This window comes from Manihot esculenta, chromosome 8 (assembly GCF_001659605.2).
Source record: "Manihot esculenta cultivar AM560-2 chromosome 8, M.esculenta_v8, whole genome shotgun sequence".
Classification (NCBI taxonomy): domain Eukaryota; kingdom Viridiplantae; phylum Streptophyta; class Magnoliopsida; order Malpighiales; family Euphorbiaceae; genus Manihot; species Manihot esculenta.
In genome coordinates this window covers 3,594,137-3,613,403 of record NC_035168.2, presented here as the reverse complement: position 1 = coordinate 3,613,403, position 19,267 = coordinate 3,594,137, and the positions used below count along the sequence as shown (strand labels likewise).

At 22.9% G+C, this 19,267-nt stretch overlaps 2 protein-coding genes across 2 annotated transcripts; both read left to right on the top strand.

Annotated features, from left to right (window-relative positions):
• The first annotated feature begins 2,732 nt into the window (after positions 1-2,732).
• LOC110621706 lies at positions 2,733-3,583 on the top strand. Its single transcript, XM_021765992.2, has 2 exons — positions 2,733-3,107; positions 3,189-3,583. The coding sequence occupies exons 1-2, from the start codon at positions 2,969-2,971 to the stop codon at positions 3,422-3,424; spliced, it is 375 nt and encodes a 124-aa protein (XP_021621684.1). The 5' UTR covers positions 2,733-2,968; the 3' UTR covers positions 3,425-3,583.
• An 11,847-nt stretch (positions 3,584-15,430) lies between these two features.
• Positions 15,431-16,036, top strand: LOC110620917. The gene has a single exon (XM_021764864.1). The coding sequence runs from the start codon at positions 15,431-15,433 to the stop codon at positions 16,034-16,036; it is 606 nt and encodes a 201-aa protein (XP_021620556.1).
• Positions 16,037-19,267: the final 3,231 nt, after the last annotated feature.

The following is a 19,267-nucleotide window of genomic DNA, read 5'->3' as shown; positions in this document are numbered from 1 at the left end:
AAAATAATGAAGAGATGCGCGAAAAATAATAAATTAATTAATTTAAATTTCTTAAAATTTAATTTAACACATTAAAATAAATATATATTTACATATATTTTAAAATTAAAATATTTACTACTATCTTTAAATTAATTAATATAATAAAAATTATTATTCACTTTAAAATTTCAGTATAATGATTAATATTTAATAATATAAGTAACAACTTATTATCTCATAACATAATATTATTAAATTTATTAATTCTTTATGCATATAATTAATTTTTAAAAATATTAAAATAGTTAACATTTAAAATTAAGTTGGATTCTTAAAATTATAATCTATCACTTTAATGTTTTACTGTAATGTATAACTTTCTAAATAAATTAAAAGAAAACTTTTTTAAATTATTTTTACTATAATTTATTAATTAATTAAAAATAATATATCAAATTTATTTAAAAAATGTAATGGAGTATTTTAAATTTTTTTTAAAATTTAATTCATAGAATCCATTAATTTTAAATTTAATATTATAAAATATATTTATAATATAGCATACAAACTAAAATTGAATCTTCTTTTTTATTTCTTTTTATTTTTGAATAGTTAATTTTATTTAGATACTTCTTATTTTAAAATTTTATTATATTAATAAAATTAATTTAAATAATAAAATTATCATTTATTTTAAAATTTTAAATAATAATATTATCAACTATAAATTAATTAAAAATTATTATAAATAAATAAAAAATCTAAAAGCATTTTGGACAATTTTAATATTTTTCTCCTTTTATCTTTATATATAATATAGAATAAATATATATAAATATATGAATAATTATTATATTAAAAGAGATTATTTAACTAATATAATTTCTTTTACAATGAAATAAAATATAGACTTACACTATACAATATCATTAAATCGGAAATTAATAATTTTTTTTAAAATTATGTTTCAATAAAACTTAATTAATTACATATATAATAATTAGTTTAACTTAAATTAATTTAAAAATAAATATTACTTAATAATAAAAGTTAAATTTAAAAAAGACATCAATTTAATTAATCCAAAATTTAATTTTTATTTTTTTAATTCTTAGCCCATTAAAATAAAATTAAATATATTATCATTATATTCAACTAAGGATAGTTTAGAAAATTTCTTCTTTTCTTCTTTCAATTTAATATATATTTTATAATAATATATTAAAATTATAATATTATATATGAAAAAAATAAATATAGAATTAATTTAATCTATTATTTATATATAATAAATAAATTTATGAAAATGAAATTTATAAAAATATAAAAATAAATATATTGAAAAAATAGCTATTAAAAATATAATATTACATATTGACATGATTTTAGAAAAAAAACATGAATTTATTATTTTAATAATTATCTAATATTTAAATATGTTATTTTAATAATTTTAATTTTAAAATTAATTTAATTGTATTTTTATTAATCAAAATAATTCTTTTAAATTTTTTAACAAACTCCAAAATTAATTTAAACTTATTTAAAAATTTAATATCAATATATTTTATATGTATCTTCTAAGATTTTCTTAATTAATTATAAATTATTATCTATTTTAAATAATAAAATTATTAACTATAAAATGCTAATGGTATTAACAGAAATCCTAATATTTCTCCTTTTTCCTACTTATATATATAGTATAAATTATATAAAATTAATTCTAATTTAATTAGAATTATGAGTTATTAAATTTAAATTTATTAAACTTTTATTTAGTTAAAATAATATAAAAATCAGTATTCTATTGTTTTTAAAGAATTTAGATAAGTAAAAGTAACGGTATGTTAAAAATAAATTTATATTTAATTTATTTATATTTAAAATTAAAATTTAGAAGAACGAGTCCATTATCACTTATATATAAAATTATATGTGACTTAAATTTATAAATTTTAATAAATTTTTATAAATATTAAATATAATTATAATATTTATTTTTATTAAATTTATAGTATTAATTTGATAATAAATATATTTAAATGGATATGAAATATTTTAGTTTTATTCTCCTAATCTCATTTTTAAAAAAAATTCACTTTTATTATTTTTTTGTTTTAAAAAAAAAAAACCATCTTTTGAACAAATCGAGAGGGCAGTTGGAAGTGGCTTTTCTAGAAGCTGGAGCGATTAGTTTCGCGACGATTTAACGTTTGGTACCAAACTTCAGGGTATAACGATTTTACATTTTTAAGAGTCTTAGCCAAAAATTATATATGAAAATACATATTATATTATAATATATCATTTAAATAAATGTAAAATTCTTATTAAATAATTGAATTAATTTCTTAAATTTCACGTTTATCATGTCAACCAATCACGTTACAAAAATTCAATTATTTCTTAAATTTCTTAAAGACAAAAATTTATGCTTATAAAGAAAAAATAGACTAAAAAAGATTTTATGAATGTATCCAAAATTTCTTTTGATAATTCCAAAACCCCCAATGGGAGGTAGGTATGTAGTTGCCATTAATTTTATATCTAATATTAAATAGAATAAGTTAGAGCCGCAATTTTATTGTATTATTATTGGATATGCCTACATAAATAAAACTAAAATTAAAGAAAAAAAATTTGAAAATTAAGGAAATCCCATGAATATTTTATAGTAAACGGATTAATTAATATTTTTTTATTGGTGTTAACTATTATTATTATAGGTGTTGTGGTCGATTTCTTGTATAGACCGTCCGTCCATTGCCAACTCTTTCTTCTTCCTTTTATTTTCTTCTATTTCACATTTAAAACCAGCAACTGCTTCTCCATTTTCGTCCTGGAACTGAATTAATTAATGTTTCTTGTATAACTTCCCCTCTTCTCTTCCCATTTTTGTCCTTTTTCCATGGTGGGATTTCTTTAAATTCCATGAAATGTTCCTTCCTTTAACGTCTTAAGAGAGAAAAAGGAGAAAAAAACAATGACAACTAATAATAATTCTATGGGACTCGGTTTCATGGCTGCCTTTGCAGTTTCAGGTAGTGTAGTTCTCATTGCTCGTCATGTCCACAAACATCTAGTCTCCGATTTCATGAAGAAGATTGAATTTGAATTAGTGGGTATGTTTCTTTTCCTTTTCTTTTCAACTTTCAAGAGTGATCCATGGTTAATGAATTTTGTTTGCTTTGTGTTTGATATAGGGTCTAAGAGATGCCAAGCCAAGAAAAGGGTGCGATTTGCAGAAGATGTAATAGAGCCATCATCAAACAATAAACAATATCGTGATAGGCACTTGGCCAGGATAGCAGAAGGAAGCCAGATGATGAATCGGAATTATGGACCAAAATTCATGGAGGCCATGCCTGTGAACAGGCAAATCCTGTACAAAGGGATCCTGGAGTACAAAACCCTTAAAGGATGTGTTGCATCAGCCTGATTTTGATCCCCAGAACTCTATCAGTGGTTGGTTTCTACTTGTAAAAATGTTGTTTCTTAATTTTTCTGTTTTCTGTACTTAGAAATTCCACAGATACAGATTCTCATTCCAATGGGAATTGTAGAGTCTATGAATTCATTGAAATTTTTCTTTTGTTTACTTTTTGGGTGTGGGTGTGATGGACAACTTGATAGTTATGCTTCAGTTGACCAAATTTTGAAAATTGTATAATAAATATTTTATATATAAACTAAATAATTAAATATATTTATATGTAGAATATTATTGAATTCTCATGAAATGCAAGAAAACCTTCCTTCCCTTACAATAATCAAAAAATAGATAATTAACTTGATCAATTTAGCTTCAAGTTTCTTCATTTCTTGCTTTTTATTTTCTGGGTTTTGATGCTTTTCAATCTTTGAATATGTGGTTTGAAAATTTCCAAGCGATTTTTTTTTTATAACTATGTGTGATTTCATGTTATAATTTAAGTCAAATTTGTATATTTATGAATTTAGAATATATTAGTTTATGATGTGTAGAGCACATTGATTTTTCAATTAAAAAAAGAAAAATACAACTAATCATGATCTTTCATAGTTTGAAAATTTTCTTTGTATGCCTTTATTTATTAGCAGCATGTAACGTATGCCTTTTTTTTTTTTTTTCTTTTCTAATTAATGTCTGACTTTGAGAAAGTATAAGCTATGGTTGTTATTTAATTATGCGTATTTTCCAAATATTATCTGAACTAACACTAAATTAATAATATTATAATTAATTATTAAAATTTTAAAAATACCCACAAGATCCACGCAATTGATTTTAATAGCAAATCAACGAACACAAATTATTACATTTTAAAATTTTTTATAATTATTTATAATACCCATTTGCTTATTGAAAATATTTTATATTTTAATTTAATTATAAATATAAAAGGGTATATTAAATTTCACATTCAAAATATTTTAAATACTTTTTCTTTCAAATTAAGAACTAACCTAAAATTTATTGAAAAAGAAAAGATGCAGCTTTAATGAATGGATATGGTATTACAAATAGCCATCTGGCCAAAAAGGGCGTAGATATATAGCAACTGAATTAACCACACATATGAAATTGGGATATATGCTGGTTGAAAGGGTTACCATAATTAGGGTTTAGATCCCCAATTCACATGTAATGTTTTGATTCTATGAGTAATTCATGGAATTGTGGTTCTCAAGGATCTGCTTCACCCAATTATTGCTTTGGCCAAAATTAGACCCACACATCACTTTCACTTGTTGTCTGCTCTCAGCAAACATTAGGTTTCTATATGAAGGTTTGTTTGTTATTAATTACATTAACTCTCCATTTATTTGCTGAAAATTATTTTTTATATTTCCTAACATTTGTAATGCTAAAAAAATTGGTCAAAAACTTTCTATTTTCGATAAAAAAAAATTATTTACACGATTATTTATAAATTTATTAATATTTTTATTTTTTAAATTACAAATTTTAAAAAATATTTTTAATGAAAAACATTTTTCAAATACTATATATAATTAGTTTAAGACACCATTTGTTTATAAGAAATAACTTGCACTTAGAAAATATTTTTCATATAAAATTTTATATAAAAATATTTTCATACAAAATAATCTATTTTTATTGTTTATTTTAATTTTAAAAATAAAATATATTAACAAATATATATAATTATTAATAAAGTTTTCAAATTTTAAAAAATAATTTTATCTTATAAAAAAAAATCATTTTTCTTAATGTGACTTGATTTTCCTTTAACCACTTTTATTAATTAATTTTTCTAAATATTTTAAATGGTATAAAATATCAAAATTTTCTTTCAAACAAAGGAAGTTTAAGTTTGATTGAAACTCGAGATTTCTTGATTGGAATAATTATAAAAGATTGTTTCGGATTTAAAATTTTATATTTTAATTTATAATAAAAAAATTTTATATTTTACATTGTGAGTAAAGTAAATTTTTTTTAATACTATTAAATATTGCTGATAAATTATAATTTATTTTTTATATTAATTAAAAACTATTTTTTAGGTGATGTACGTTTTGAATTTAATCTTTCATGTTTTAATTCATTTATAAAATAATTTTTTATTTAAATTTTTATATTTTTAAATAAAATTAATTTCTATAATTTTATTAGTTGATCTCTAAATACGATCATTATTAATAAGCCTTTATATTTATAAATTAATGTATTTATTTATTAAATTATAATATGTTTATATAAAAAATAATAAAATAAAAATTAATTATTTTATTTTTGTCTTAATTAAATAAAAATAAATAAATTATTGATAATGGAGAAATTAAATGGAAAAATATTCCTTTCGACTTGAAATTTAGATAGATATTATGTTAAAATTCTCAATTCAATTTTTATTTTGTTATTTTATTACTAAATATACAAAATATTAAATTTGATAAACATGAAAGATTAATTTGTAAAATATATAAGTATTTATTTATAAAATTATAATATTGAAGGATCAACTTGTAAGAATATAAAAATGAATTATAATTAAAGGGTTATTTTATTATAAATAAAATTTTATGACTAAATTGAAAAATATATAAATTAAATTATATTTTTTATTAAATTTTAAAGATTAAAATATAATTTATTTTTAATTTATTTTTTAAAAAATCTCATTCTATTATCGAAATAAAATCACATAATTTATTTTATTATAAATTAAATTACAAAATTTTGTTTTTAAAAAATTGTCAAAAATAGATTTTTGTAATTATCCATTCTTAATTTTAGAGTCAACTCCGATGCTCATGAGATAAAGCCTTTTTTCAATTTTACTTCTCTTATTTGAAATTAAAGATTTAATAAAATTTATTTTATATTATTTTATTTTTTATTAAATTTTTTTCATAGAGTGTAAAATTACAATTTTGGTTTTATAAAGTTGAATGCTTGATGTGTTTGACAATATTTCTTCTAATAATGTGACATCTGTTTTAAAAATAAATTTATATTTTAAAATATTTTAATTTATCAATAAATATTTATTTTTAACCTTTCAAATATTTTTAAATTTCAAATATAATTACCTCATTTTATAAAATTTTATAATCTTATAATAGTTAAAAAAATTATTGGTGAAATTTTGTGACCGTTGCATTTAAAAATTAAATTTAATATTAAATATAATCCTTGTAATTTATCTCAAAATTTAAAATAATATATAATGATTATTTTTTCTATTATAAATACCATGTATTTCATACATATTTTCATATAAAATGACTTCTATTTTTTTTTATTTTATTTTTCTCATTTCATTACTTTTTACTGAATTATAAATTAAAAATAAATTATTATTATCTTAATTTTAAAAATTAAATTTCAAAAAAATTTAATTTTAAAAAATCTATTTTATTATAAAATTATAAAATAAATCATATTCAACACGATTCAAATTTTATTATTCTATTATATTTTTTCAACAACCTATATATATATATAATCAACAAAATTTTCTCAATATTGTGGACCTAATTCAACTTATGAATAATAACACACTTCAAATAACTCCAATCTTAATTCTCCAACTTTCTTGAATGTCTGGGTTACAAATCTCAATATAACACAAACCCTAAAAAAAAAAATCACATTCGTTGACAACATAAATATTTGATTCATAATACCTATTTATCAACCAAAAAGAAATTTTCAATAGCACTTTTAATTTATAATTCAAATACAAATCTGTATTATTTTTCAATATACTTAAAGATAGTTAGTAATGTAATTCTAATAAGATAAATATAGATCTTGATTTACTACTCCTTGAAACTATCACGTGTATGAGAAAAAGTAAAATGCTAAGTAATTTATATAGTGGTGCTCAAATTTTCTCAAATAATTCACTTAAATAAAATTTAAATGAAAGAGATTAATCAAATAAGGATATGCAGTATCTGCCCTAACCAAGAAACGTAGAGGTAGAGGCAGAAGTGAGCCAACAAGCCATAAATTGTTAGAAACAGTGAATAAACCAGCTGAACTATTGCCAAGGCTTATGCCATCAAAGCTAAGGAACGTCAAGACGTTCTAGATATACTTATGGATATTTTTTTTTAACTTTGATAATATGTGCATACTTTAATTAGTCCATTATCAAAGTATGTACAGACTAACCAAAAATAGAAAAAGTACCCATAATTATATATGAAACATTTTAATCTTTCTTAGTTTTGATGGAATAAGTCCTTGTAGGAACTCCGGACTTTGGTCTGTTTACTATTTCTAATATTTTTTAATTTATAGTACATGTTAGCTCACTTATGTCCCTGTCTCTATTTTTTTTACTTATCTTTCTGCGATTGGAATAGATATTATCTTCTCTTATTTGAATCATATCTTTCACTTAAATTTTATTTTAATGATTTATTTGAGAGAAATTAAGCACAAACTTTCTTTCTTCAAAATTCTTCTTAATTTATTATCTTCTTTCTCTTTTTCATTTTTCCTTTTCTTTCTCTTTTGAATTTTTCGCTCCTCCTTCAAGTTATTATTCAACACATGTAAAAGAATAAACCAAAATAAATTCTAATTCCTTCGTGAAAATACTTATAAAAATGATAAGAAATTCCTTTCTAATATAAACTCTAATTTACCTTAAAATTTTCTATAATTTATTACTATTCATATAAGCTTTAAACTTGAAATTTTATCTTCTTTCTTTCCCTGTCTTAAATATTTATCTAGGAAAAGGACTTGGGTGGAGTGAAAATTTAATTTTAGAAAATAAAAGAAAAATTTTGGTGTAAGAAAATGAAGGATTGTGGAGAATTTCTCCACATGGCAATTGGCAATGAAAAGTGAAAGTGAAAGAAGATGGGTATTTTCTCTCTTTTTTTTTTATATTTTTTTTAATGGTTAGTATAGGCCCAAGTGTCATGAAATCTAAGGGCTCAAATATAATCTTATTAAAAAACTTATAATTATGTATTAACATCATACTCCTTCCTTAATACATATATTTTTTTAATTTTTTATTTATTTGATTAAATATATCCTTATCAAATTTGATCTAGGTTAAGTTAGGGCTCCTTTTTCTTTAATTTATACCTTTTTTAATAATAATAAATAAGTCTACAGATAAATTTTTTATTTCATTTGAAAAAAAATTTTCATAAAATATTTTTTATGTGAAGAATGTATTTTATAAAAATTATTTTTTACAAATAAATGGAATGATAAGATATTATTTATTTAGTCAAAAATTAATTTTAAATTTTAAAAGATTAAAAATATTAACAAATATATTAATTAAAAGACTTTGTACGCTCTTCTTTTATCCACCACATTTATATCTTATTTTTAAGAATTCATTTTTTCTTTACCGATTATTTTAAGAAGATGAAAAAGTATTAGTTTTCTTTTCCAATTTTACCATTATTTTTAATAAAACTATATTATCACCTCTTTTACTCTATTGGAATAAATGAATGAGATAATTTATAATTTAGTCAAATTAAGTAATATTTTATTACCATTTATGTGATATTTAATTAGTACGAAAATCTTTAAATGATTAATTAAATTGAGTGGATGAAATTATTTATTTAAAAAGTAATTATAGAAACAAAACTATATAAATAATATAATTAAAAATGATGATTTTAAAAAATATATTTTAATTTTATTAAAATTAATAAACTAAATATATAAAAATTAAAAGATATTATGATTCAAAAATATCATCATTTCATTATCTTATAATGATTTTAATTGGAGTTTAACTTCAATTAGAACTAAAAATTTTAAAATATATTAATAAAATTATAAAACTTATATAAATATGTAGATAATTCTTAATAGAATAGAGTTTGATTTAAATAAAAAGGTAATAACCGATCAATCCTATGAAAGATTTTTTAATTAATTATAATTTTTAACCAATTAAAGTAAAAAATAACATAATTAAAAATTTTAATAATAGATATTTTATAAAGTTTTATTATTCCCTTACTTTTTGATATGATCAGAAAATGGAGTTGTGTGTGAGGGTCGATGTTTATGGATTCCTCTAATACTCAATTTAGTATGTATAAATAATGAATTATTTAGAATTTGTGTAAGAATTGCGTAATTTTGTCTTTATGATTCTTTCCTTTTTATAATTTAAGAACACGAAAATAAATATAGTATTTTCTGATAATTCAACGATGATATAACCAGTTGCTTGAAAATTGATTTTGTCACCTACTAAGTTGGTGATCCTGCGACTACAAGCGTAATATAATTTTATATAGAAACTCAGCCTATTCAGGAGAGGCGAGTATTTATGATAAACCGAGTATTAAGATATCTAGATCTTTCTTTTTTTGGATAGAACCATATTACTCATTTAACAGATTCTTGTCACGTGAGCCTATTTGTAGTGACTGTCCATTGCCTATTTTGAACGATTAATGTGTAATATTATTTTCTATATTTATATATAATATAGATGATATAAACGAGAGGCTCGACTATTATTTTTCTTTAATTCACTCTAGTTGAAATCAAATTGAAAATCTCTTATATTAAGTCCATCAAAATTAAATATTTTTTTATTTATAATTTTATTAATCAATGGGTTAAGGATGAAATAAACATTTCAAATAACACTTAAATCCCTGTCAATATTAATTAAACATTTATTTTAGGTAAATTACACTTTAATTTTTGAGTTTTAGTGTAATTAACAGATTAGTTCTTATTTAAAACCAAACCTTTAAAATTTTCATTATTCAATTGGTACGAAATTATAGTTTTCTATTCATTATAAATATTAGTTTAATGGGTGATTAAACTTCTAAAAATATAATTTTTTTTAAAATATTTTTTGTAGAATTCTAAAACTTTTTTTTTTCTTTGAAGTCTACAATCTATTTGAAATCTATTTGGTACCATTTTAAAAATTGTTGAAATTATAAGTCTCTTTTAGAAATTGAATGAAAACAATTATTTTTGAAAGTTTTGAAGTTATTAGGTACAATTAATAGAAGTTAAAAAATGAAAGTGTTAAAAGCTAGTTGAATATGATAATTTAGATAAAAATTACTAAAAAATTAAATATTTTTTAAATAGAAAAAATAAACAAAGTGCTTAAATTTTAATAGATGAAACATTAGCTCAATATTTGTTATTGAAAAAAAGATAATAAAATTATTTTAATGCTTTTAATAAATTGATTATAAAGTGATTTAAGTGTTTGATTTTAAGGATATAGAGATTAATTCGTTAATTATAATAAAATTTAAGAATTAAAGTGTAATTTATTCTAAAAATTAGTGTTTAAATTTTAATAAATGAAACATTAGCTCAATATTTGTAATTGAAAAAATAAAAGAAAATTATTTTAATATTTTTAATAAATTAATTATAAAGTGATTTGAGTTTTTAATTTTAATGATATATATATTAATTCGTTAATTATAATAAAATTTAAAAGTTAAATTTAAATTTATTCTAAAAATTATTAATTGCGCAAAATTAACTTTTTAACCTTTTATATGAAATATTTTTATCGTCACATCAAGTGAATTTGAGTATTAACCCTTTACATGTTTTTATATTTAGATTACTTTGAAAATTTAATTAATAAAAAATATTTTCTTAATAAAAAAATAATTTTTTTTTTTTAAATTACTTTACACATTTTTGATAATTTTATTAAAATTTTAATATATAAAATTTTTAATATATTTAATTTTTTAAATTAAAATTAAATAATAAAAAATAAATTATTTTATTAAAAATATTTTTATCTAACTTATAGTAACAAAAATAAAATTTTATTCTTTTTTCAATTGAGAATTGAGCATTAAGAAGTAGAATATGAGATCTTTTAAATTTATTTAAATTCGTTTACTATTAATTTTAAATTAAGTTTATAAAATTTTATTTTAAATACAATTTAAAAAATAAAATTTCATATTTAGTAGTAGCAAAAAACTTAAAAATAAAATATTAATATAAATATTGGCTGAATGGTGCTAAAATGATTTCTAAAATATAGCTTGATTTAATCTAATGGTTAAAAATATTTTACATATAAAACACATATTTAGATTTATATACTTTTACTTGCACGAATTAAAATCAAAATTAATTAATAATAAAACATAAAAAAAGAAGTGACAATGATGATTTTATGACATCCAAAATTTGAAAAGTTCGTTCAACTCAAAGCTCATAATCATATGCAATAATTAATTAGTGGGTAACCTCCTTAATCAAATCAAATAATTGGCAACGAAATTTTATTTAGCGTCACGCAATTGTTTAGTTACATTTACCCTATTTTTCTCTCTAAATTATTAATTAATTATATTTTATAGTTATCTTTTAGTAATATTTACCGCTTTCAAAGACTTTTTGTATTATTTTATTAAATTTATGAGTTTAATTGCTATTCTTTTATTTATAAATAAATGTCACCTACAAACACTCAAATTTTTTATAACATTTTTATCAAATTTATGAGTTTAATAATTAATTTTTATAGCATTCCAAGGCTTAATATGGTGGAAAGTGCATCCTGTAGCCTTGAAAGGTCTAAGGTTCGACTCCCCCAACCCCTATTTTAAAAAAAAAAAAAATAATTTTTATTAAATTTTAAGATTTAATAATTATATACTTAATATTACAGAATAATCATTTTATAAGCTATCGTCATAAAATGAAATCATATGATAAATATCTAATAACTTAATATGCGATAGATCTCGATTACGTCTCATATAAAGTTATCATTATCCGATCGATATTAAATTACTATTAATTGGTACAGTCCAGTAAATTTTAATTATTTCTATAATCATAAAATTTTTCATTATTCGATCGATATTAAATTACTATTAATTGATACAGTCCAATAAATCTTAATTACGTTTATAATCATAAAATTTTCCATCGACGAAAAATTACTATTAACAGATATTATCTAATAAATTTTAATTTTTATATAATTATATTTAAATTTTAAATAATTTTTTATACTCATCCTTATTCAGTTTATTAATTTTGAGAATGAAAGTGCTTCCACTACTTAATATTCTTTTGTTTTTTTTTTTGAATAGACCATTCGACCACATCAATATCGTATTGATTTTAAATTTGAAAATTTCAAGATATTAAGTTATTTCCTATAAAAAGGCTAAACCGTGCATTCCATATATCTTTGTTTAACTTAAAATAACATTATAAATTATATTTAGAAAAAAGTGTAAATAACCCAATGTTTAAATAACACAACTTAACTCTTTTAGCTAAATAAAATCCTCATTTTATATTTAAATCTAAATAAGTTATAATATAATAAAATGCTTTTAGATAATTAAATATTATTTCAATATTTTATTATAAATTATTTACAATTTTTATTATTGTGTATTTATATTTTTTTTAAATTTTGATTTAATTAAAAATAGTAAATAATTTTAAATATTTAAAATTAAAAATAATATTTAATTGATAGAAAATATATTTTATTATATTAATATTTATTTGACCTAAAGTAAGTTGAGATTAGATTGGATTACTTGGATGGGAATATATATAAAACCACCACAATTTTTTATATTTTATTCGATCATCTCCGTTCATCTAAAATAAGGTGTATAGTATAATGACACGTGGGAAAACAGTGAACACTTATATGGGCAAATAAAGCCAACACGTCACATCAGTGTCGTACTTAATTTCCCCTCTTTTTTCTTTTTAATACTGTTCACCTGCCAAAGCAGCGCGTGGGTTTCATCTTCAACCCCACTCGTTGTAAGCGACACGTCAGATAGGGTCCCACAGAGCACGACCGTCCGGTGCTTAACAGCCTATAATAGAAGAGTCTAGGTTGCTTCGAGTATAGCTTACTCGCTTAAGCGAGAATGGTAATAATTGTCCAGTAAAAGGTTATTCTTCTGCACACTGTGGAGTTTTTCACCATCATAGTCAAAGGTGGCAGTCAAGTCTTGCCATCTAAGCATTAATTCTAGATCTCTCAATTTTTCCATTAATTCTTTTAGTATTTAATTTTTTTAATAATGTGAAATATTTACTATAAATAATATCATAATAACTGCCTAAAATTATATTAAATACATATAAATATAAAAAATAAAAAAATTAATTTGCTAATAAATATAAATAATAAATAGTAAAAATAAAGAAAATGAATCTCAACACAATTTTTTAAAAAACAAATTAGTACAATATAAATATTTCGAGTTTGGTTATAATTCGCACAAAAATAAAATTTTTAATGAGTAATGATATTTTGAAATTTAAAAAATATAGTTTACGGTGATTGTATAAATTTGACTGGAAAAAATCACGTCTTTTCACTTTTTTTTTATCTGTTAGTGACGTCTAACCGCTTTTCTGTTATAGTGTCATTTATTTCTGTTATTCAATCTCATATGTACGGATATATCAGAGCATTCCTTTATATCAAACGACCATTTAATTTATTTCAGTGTATATGCGGATAGGAATATAAAGTGAGTAGACTTGCTTATTTTATCTTCTATCACATCACTAGGCTAAATTTTTTTGTTGGACCAGCACTCGTGATCCTTTCGGCCTGTTTTATATATTTAAATTAGGACTCGCAATAATGAATCGGTCCACTTGAATCTGATAGATTTTAGTTTTATATTCTTTTTTAAGATCTTAACTTCAAATATAAAAAATTTGACTGTTATAATCACACTTGGAAGCGGTTATCAAGTAATAATCATATTGTAAAGGGAGGTGATTTAGGGTTCAAAGGCAAATTGAATGAGGTCGGCAGACTAAGCTAATGATAAGGAGAAGATAAACGAAAGAGAGGGCAATTTGTGCATGCACGTCTACCAAAAGACTTAATTGGAACCCACAAATGGCTGCTTCTTGCTTTTGTAAGACTTTTCTGTCTTAATTCTCCATGTTTAATTTAATAATTTGGTTTGGATAACTCTGTTTTTTCTCCATCTAACTCAAATACAGTAGAGCAACAACTATACAATATCTTTTTTTAATATTATTATTCTTATTCAAATGAAATATAAAAATTGAATATAATAATAAATTGAACTAATTAACATAGTGGTATTTTACTGGGTTTTATTTTGTGAAAAAATAAAATTCATTGTTTTTGCCTTTTCAAGAAAACATTACCAAATATGCCTTAATTCTCTATTTTATTATTTTTTTTCTTTTCAAAAATAATTTTCGATAACTAAATTCAATTGTAGACAATTTTTTAAAAAAATACTTTGGAAGGTAGCAATAGATGATTTTAAACCGAAATTATTGGATAGATTTTAGTAGAAAATGAATTTATGGGTGACATCCAATCCAACAAAATCAACTAATTAGGAAAATTTTGGTATGCAAACCTAAATTTGATAAAGACAAAATGCCTAACTGCCAATGATAACATGAGTAAAAACCCTAATTTGATAAAAATAAAAAATTAAAGGAAAAAAATCTTTTATTTATTTTTTTAACTATATATAAAAAAACCCCATTTTTATTTCTCATGAGCTTTGATTAGTATTCTATTGTCTTCTCTCAGGTACGCCTCCTATCCTCAAAGCTGAAATCCACTTCATCACCGATTCACCACTGTCGATTCCTCTTATCAAAATTTCTCTTTCTAGCTCGCTTTGGATCACCTCCCTGTCCCAGCCTCGAAAGAGGCTGGGTCTCCGCCGTTTTCCGCCCCCACCACCGCCTCCGATGCTCTATCTTTAATTATACTTGAAGAGAAAGGGGGTTCTGCTTTGTGCTTGCCCCTTAATCTTGATTGATTGAATTGGATTCTTTCTTATTTTTCTTGTAGCCAATGCACGTAAAGCCAGCGAGTTTCATCAAGATTAAGAGATAATTTTCGTTTCTCCCAGACCCACCATTTGTTAAGACCAGTTCTTTGAAATTGACAACTCTGGCACCACTGTTGCTGCCCCCTCCACCGCCACCATGTCAAAGAAGCAATCTTTGATAGGTGGGCAGATATTTATCCATCGCCCACAGCCTTTACAATCCACATCTTCTTCTTCAACCTCATTAAACAATCGTCGCCCACTTCTTCAACGACACAGCAACTCCGCCTCCTCAAACTCCTCCAGCTGTAGCGGCCGTTTCGCAGAACTAGCAGGAGGGACGACGGCTGAGTGTGCCGCAGTCTGCTGTTGTTGTCCATGTGCGTTAGTGAACCTTCTATACCTCACAATCTACAAAGTTCCCACTGGGCTCTGGCGACGGGCTTTGAGGAGGAAACGGAGGAAGCAACTGATCAAGAAAGGATTGCTGCCGCCTAGAACAAAGAGATGCCAATGTGGGTGCGATGAAACAGTGATAGAAATTCATCCGTCGGCAAGTGCCCATGAGTTGATGGCCTTGAAGTCCGATTCAGAGGAATCGTCTTCGTCGGAGGGGGAGGAGGAGGCGGCGATGGTGAAGCTAGAGAAGGAGATGTGGGAGACATTTTACAGTACTGGGTTTTGGAGAAGTCCTTCTCAAAGAGAGGCTCCTGGCATGAGTCACCTGCACAGAGATTCACCTAAGGCTAAGGTTAAAAAATAGAGAATAGCTAGCCTCTCCATGTTAACGCTGTTAATTACTTCAAACTGGTAAATATTTTAAATTTTTCCATCACTTCTTCTTTGTTTGTTTCTTGGGATTCCATCTTTTTCTTGTTGATGGTTGTGTGATTGGACTGGATTGGAAAAAAGAAATGTTTGGTTTAGATTGCTTTAGTGCTGTAAATTACAATTTGATGACGCAATTGAGAAGAAGATTCTAGGCTTGAAAGAGGCTGCAAGGCGATTAGATTATTGCTTTTAAGATTTTTTTCTTTTCTCTTTCGGTAATTTGATTTGATAAAGTTTAAACTCGGAGATCTTTCAGCTCAATAAACAACGCCATAGCGATGAATAACAATAGGGGACTGGTATTGGGTTTACTTTGTTAATTGGTGTGAAAGATCAGAAATTATGAATGGGAAAAGATAAATTGCGAATCTGATTTCATGTTGACTTCGTAAATGATTTTGCCTCCACCTTCCCCCATTTTAAGTACGGAATAGAGGAACCAACTCCAATTATACCATTAGTATTTTTTAAGGAAAAATTAAAAATTTATTAGTTACTGTTTAGTTTGGAAAAATATATGAAAATACCTATTAAATTTTTAAAAATTTATTAATTAATTTTAATAATTTAAATATTATTAAAAAATTTAAAATATTTTCAATATAAAAAATTAATTAATAAATAATTTTATAAAATTAAATGAGTTTTTTTATATTATATAAATTAAATTATAATTTTGTTTTTTATTCATTTTATAATAATATTTAGTGTTTTAATTAAAAGGGTGAATTATAAAAAGTTATTTTTTATTAACAGTTAGTATTATATATTATATTTAACGATTAAAATTAATAAAATAATTTATTAATAAATTTTTTAAAATTTTAAAAATATTTTAATATATTTTAAAAAATTAATGAAGCAAGTAAAATTTTTTCCATAATATAAGATTAAATAATAAGTTGTGATGCTCTGAGCCATCTCTATCATGCGGCCTTACCATTTACTAATTGAATCAGATTAAATTATTATTTTTTATAACAATAATAATGATTACTACAAAAAGCAATATTCACCTTTATTGAAGTATAAATATGTACAGTAATTTAATTAATAATTGTAAATTTAATTAATTAAATATATAAATTAATTTATATAAATTTTATATGAGTAAAGGAAATCAGTTTGAATGAGGAAAAGTAATATATCAATGAAATTAAAAATTTTATAAAATTTAATGTAATTACATTAAATTTTATAAAATTTTTATTGAAAATAAAAAAATTAAAAATTTTTTAATTTAATTATACTCACAAAATTAATCCAATAATAAATATATTTAATTGAATTAGGAGAATCGAGATTCTAACACCCCAATTACCGCATCCATATACATTAAAAGAAAAATATCAAAGCACTTTATTAGAAAAGCATTGGAAACCTTGGGGGTATATAATGGATGTTGGTCAAGTTTTTAATTAGAAAATCAAGTACATGCAGCAGCAGCAGCAGCTAGCAATGGAACCCTAGGCTGAGCATGAACAATATTTTCCAGGTATTCTTTGCCATATGCCAAAACAATGGCCCTACATTCCTCTGCCATCTTTTATGCTCATCAGATGTAACATAAATATAGAAATTTAACTAAAATAATGCCAATAATAATTTGAGAAATTTCAGCTCTTCAAGAAAAGATAGAACAAGCAATACAATAATTCAACACAGTATCTTATGAATAGTCACAATTATATATGCATTGAATTTAGCAATTTGTAAAAAATACCCCTAAATCAAATTAAAATTTAAAATTAAACTGAAGTATTTTTATTTTGATATAAAATTAAAATTTTAAATTCTTTTAATTTGATCGATTTTTTCAATTCGAACGGAATAGTAATTACTCTTGTTTCTACTGATACTTACATAGGCATAGCAAATGAGATAACTTGACATGTGAACAAGCAACAAAGAAGAGTTAATCAGCATTCACAAGTTGTGCTTTTTTTCCTTAGTGATTTTTTTACCTTTTTAACTACTGCATCTGCATGCATGTGGAGTCCAATTGAAGTTCCGAGTTGAAGAAAGATGAGGCATGTGTACTTATCTATAGACTTTTTCTCTCTGTGTGTGTCCTTTGTATTAATATGTCACTGTCCCAATCTCAAAAAGTTGGTAGCCCTCAGGCCCCAGGTGCTTTAAATCTCAAATGCAACCTCTGCTTCTGTAGGGCGTGCAACCTGTCCTTTTTCTTGCTCGTGGGATTGGGACCCCCTCTTTGCCTCTCTTCTCTTACAGGATTTAAAAAAAATAAAGTATGACAATTATTTTGGCCATTTCTTCAGACGAGTGTTTTTTAGTGTTATGACATCAAATATTGTAACACATGTAATTAACCAAAATGTTTTTATTGTTTCTCTTTTGCACGGCCTTATGATCTTGCCTTGCTTATGCTACTTTCTAAGGACATATCTGGCTCTTGTTGTTTACTTTTTTTTTCCCTTAATGTCTCATGAAATAATGGACTAAAGACTTTGGCTAGATCTGTAGGCTGGCTAAATTGGCTCTGGCTCATCATGTGCGTAAGCACCTCCGATTAAAGAAGCATCTTAGGTGAAAAGCTTATCTATTAGTTCAGTGGTTTGAATTAAGTAGTTGCTATTATCAGGAGAGTTTACCTTACTATCACTTCCGATTCAAGCTCAAACAACTTTATGATAATACTTTATACTCATAACGAGAAAATACAATAAATTTCAAATTGTTACTGTTGATTTATGACTACGCTTTAAGTATAAAACTGTAATTTTTAATTATTGCTTTATATCTATTTTTATAATAAAGTTAGATAAATAATTTTATTAATATTCATTTAATGTATTCTATTATTACGAAAAATATCATTTTGTTAATATTCATTTATTGTAGATTCTTAAGACTTTTATTTCTTACGCATTGAAGAGTTGTTTCATCATTGATAAGATTTCCATAACTTTTCAGGTCTATTTGAACTTATATGCTAAGATTTAATGATATCAATTGCTATTTGTTAGATGAAGTGTCACAAATTGGCACAAAACTTAACTCTCAACCATATATTTATTTATTTGAATAGTTTATTATTTATTTTTAAAAAATATGATAAATTTTTTTTCGCATTTGAGTTTATACACTCAGCCAATCTAAAATTATTATATACGTTAAGGGTTGATGACCGCTGGATCTC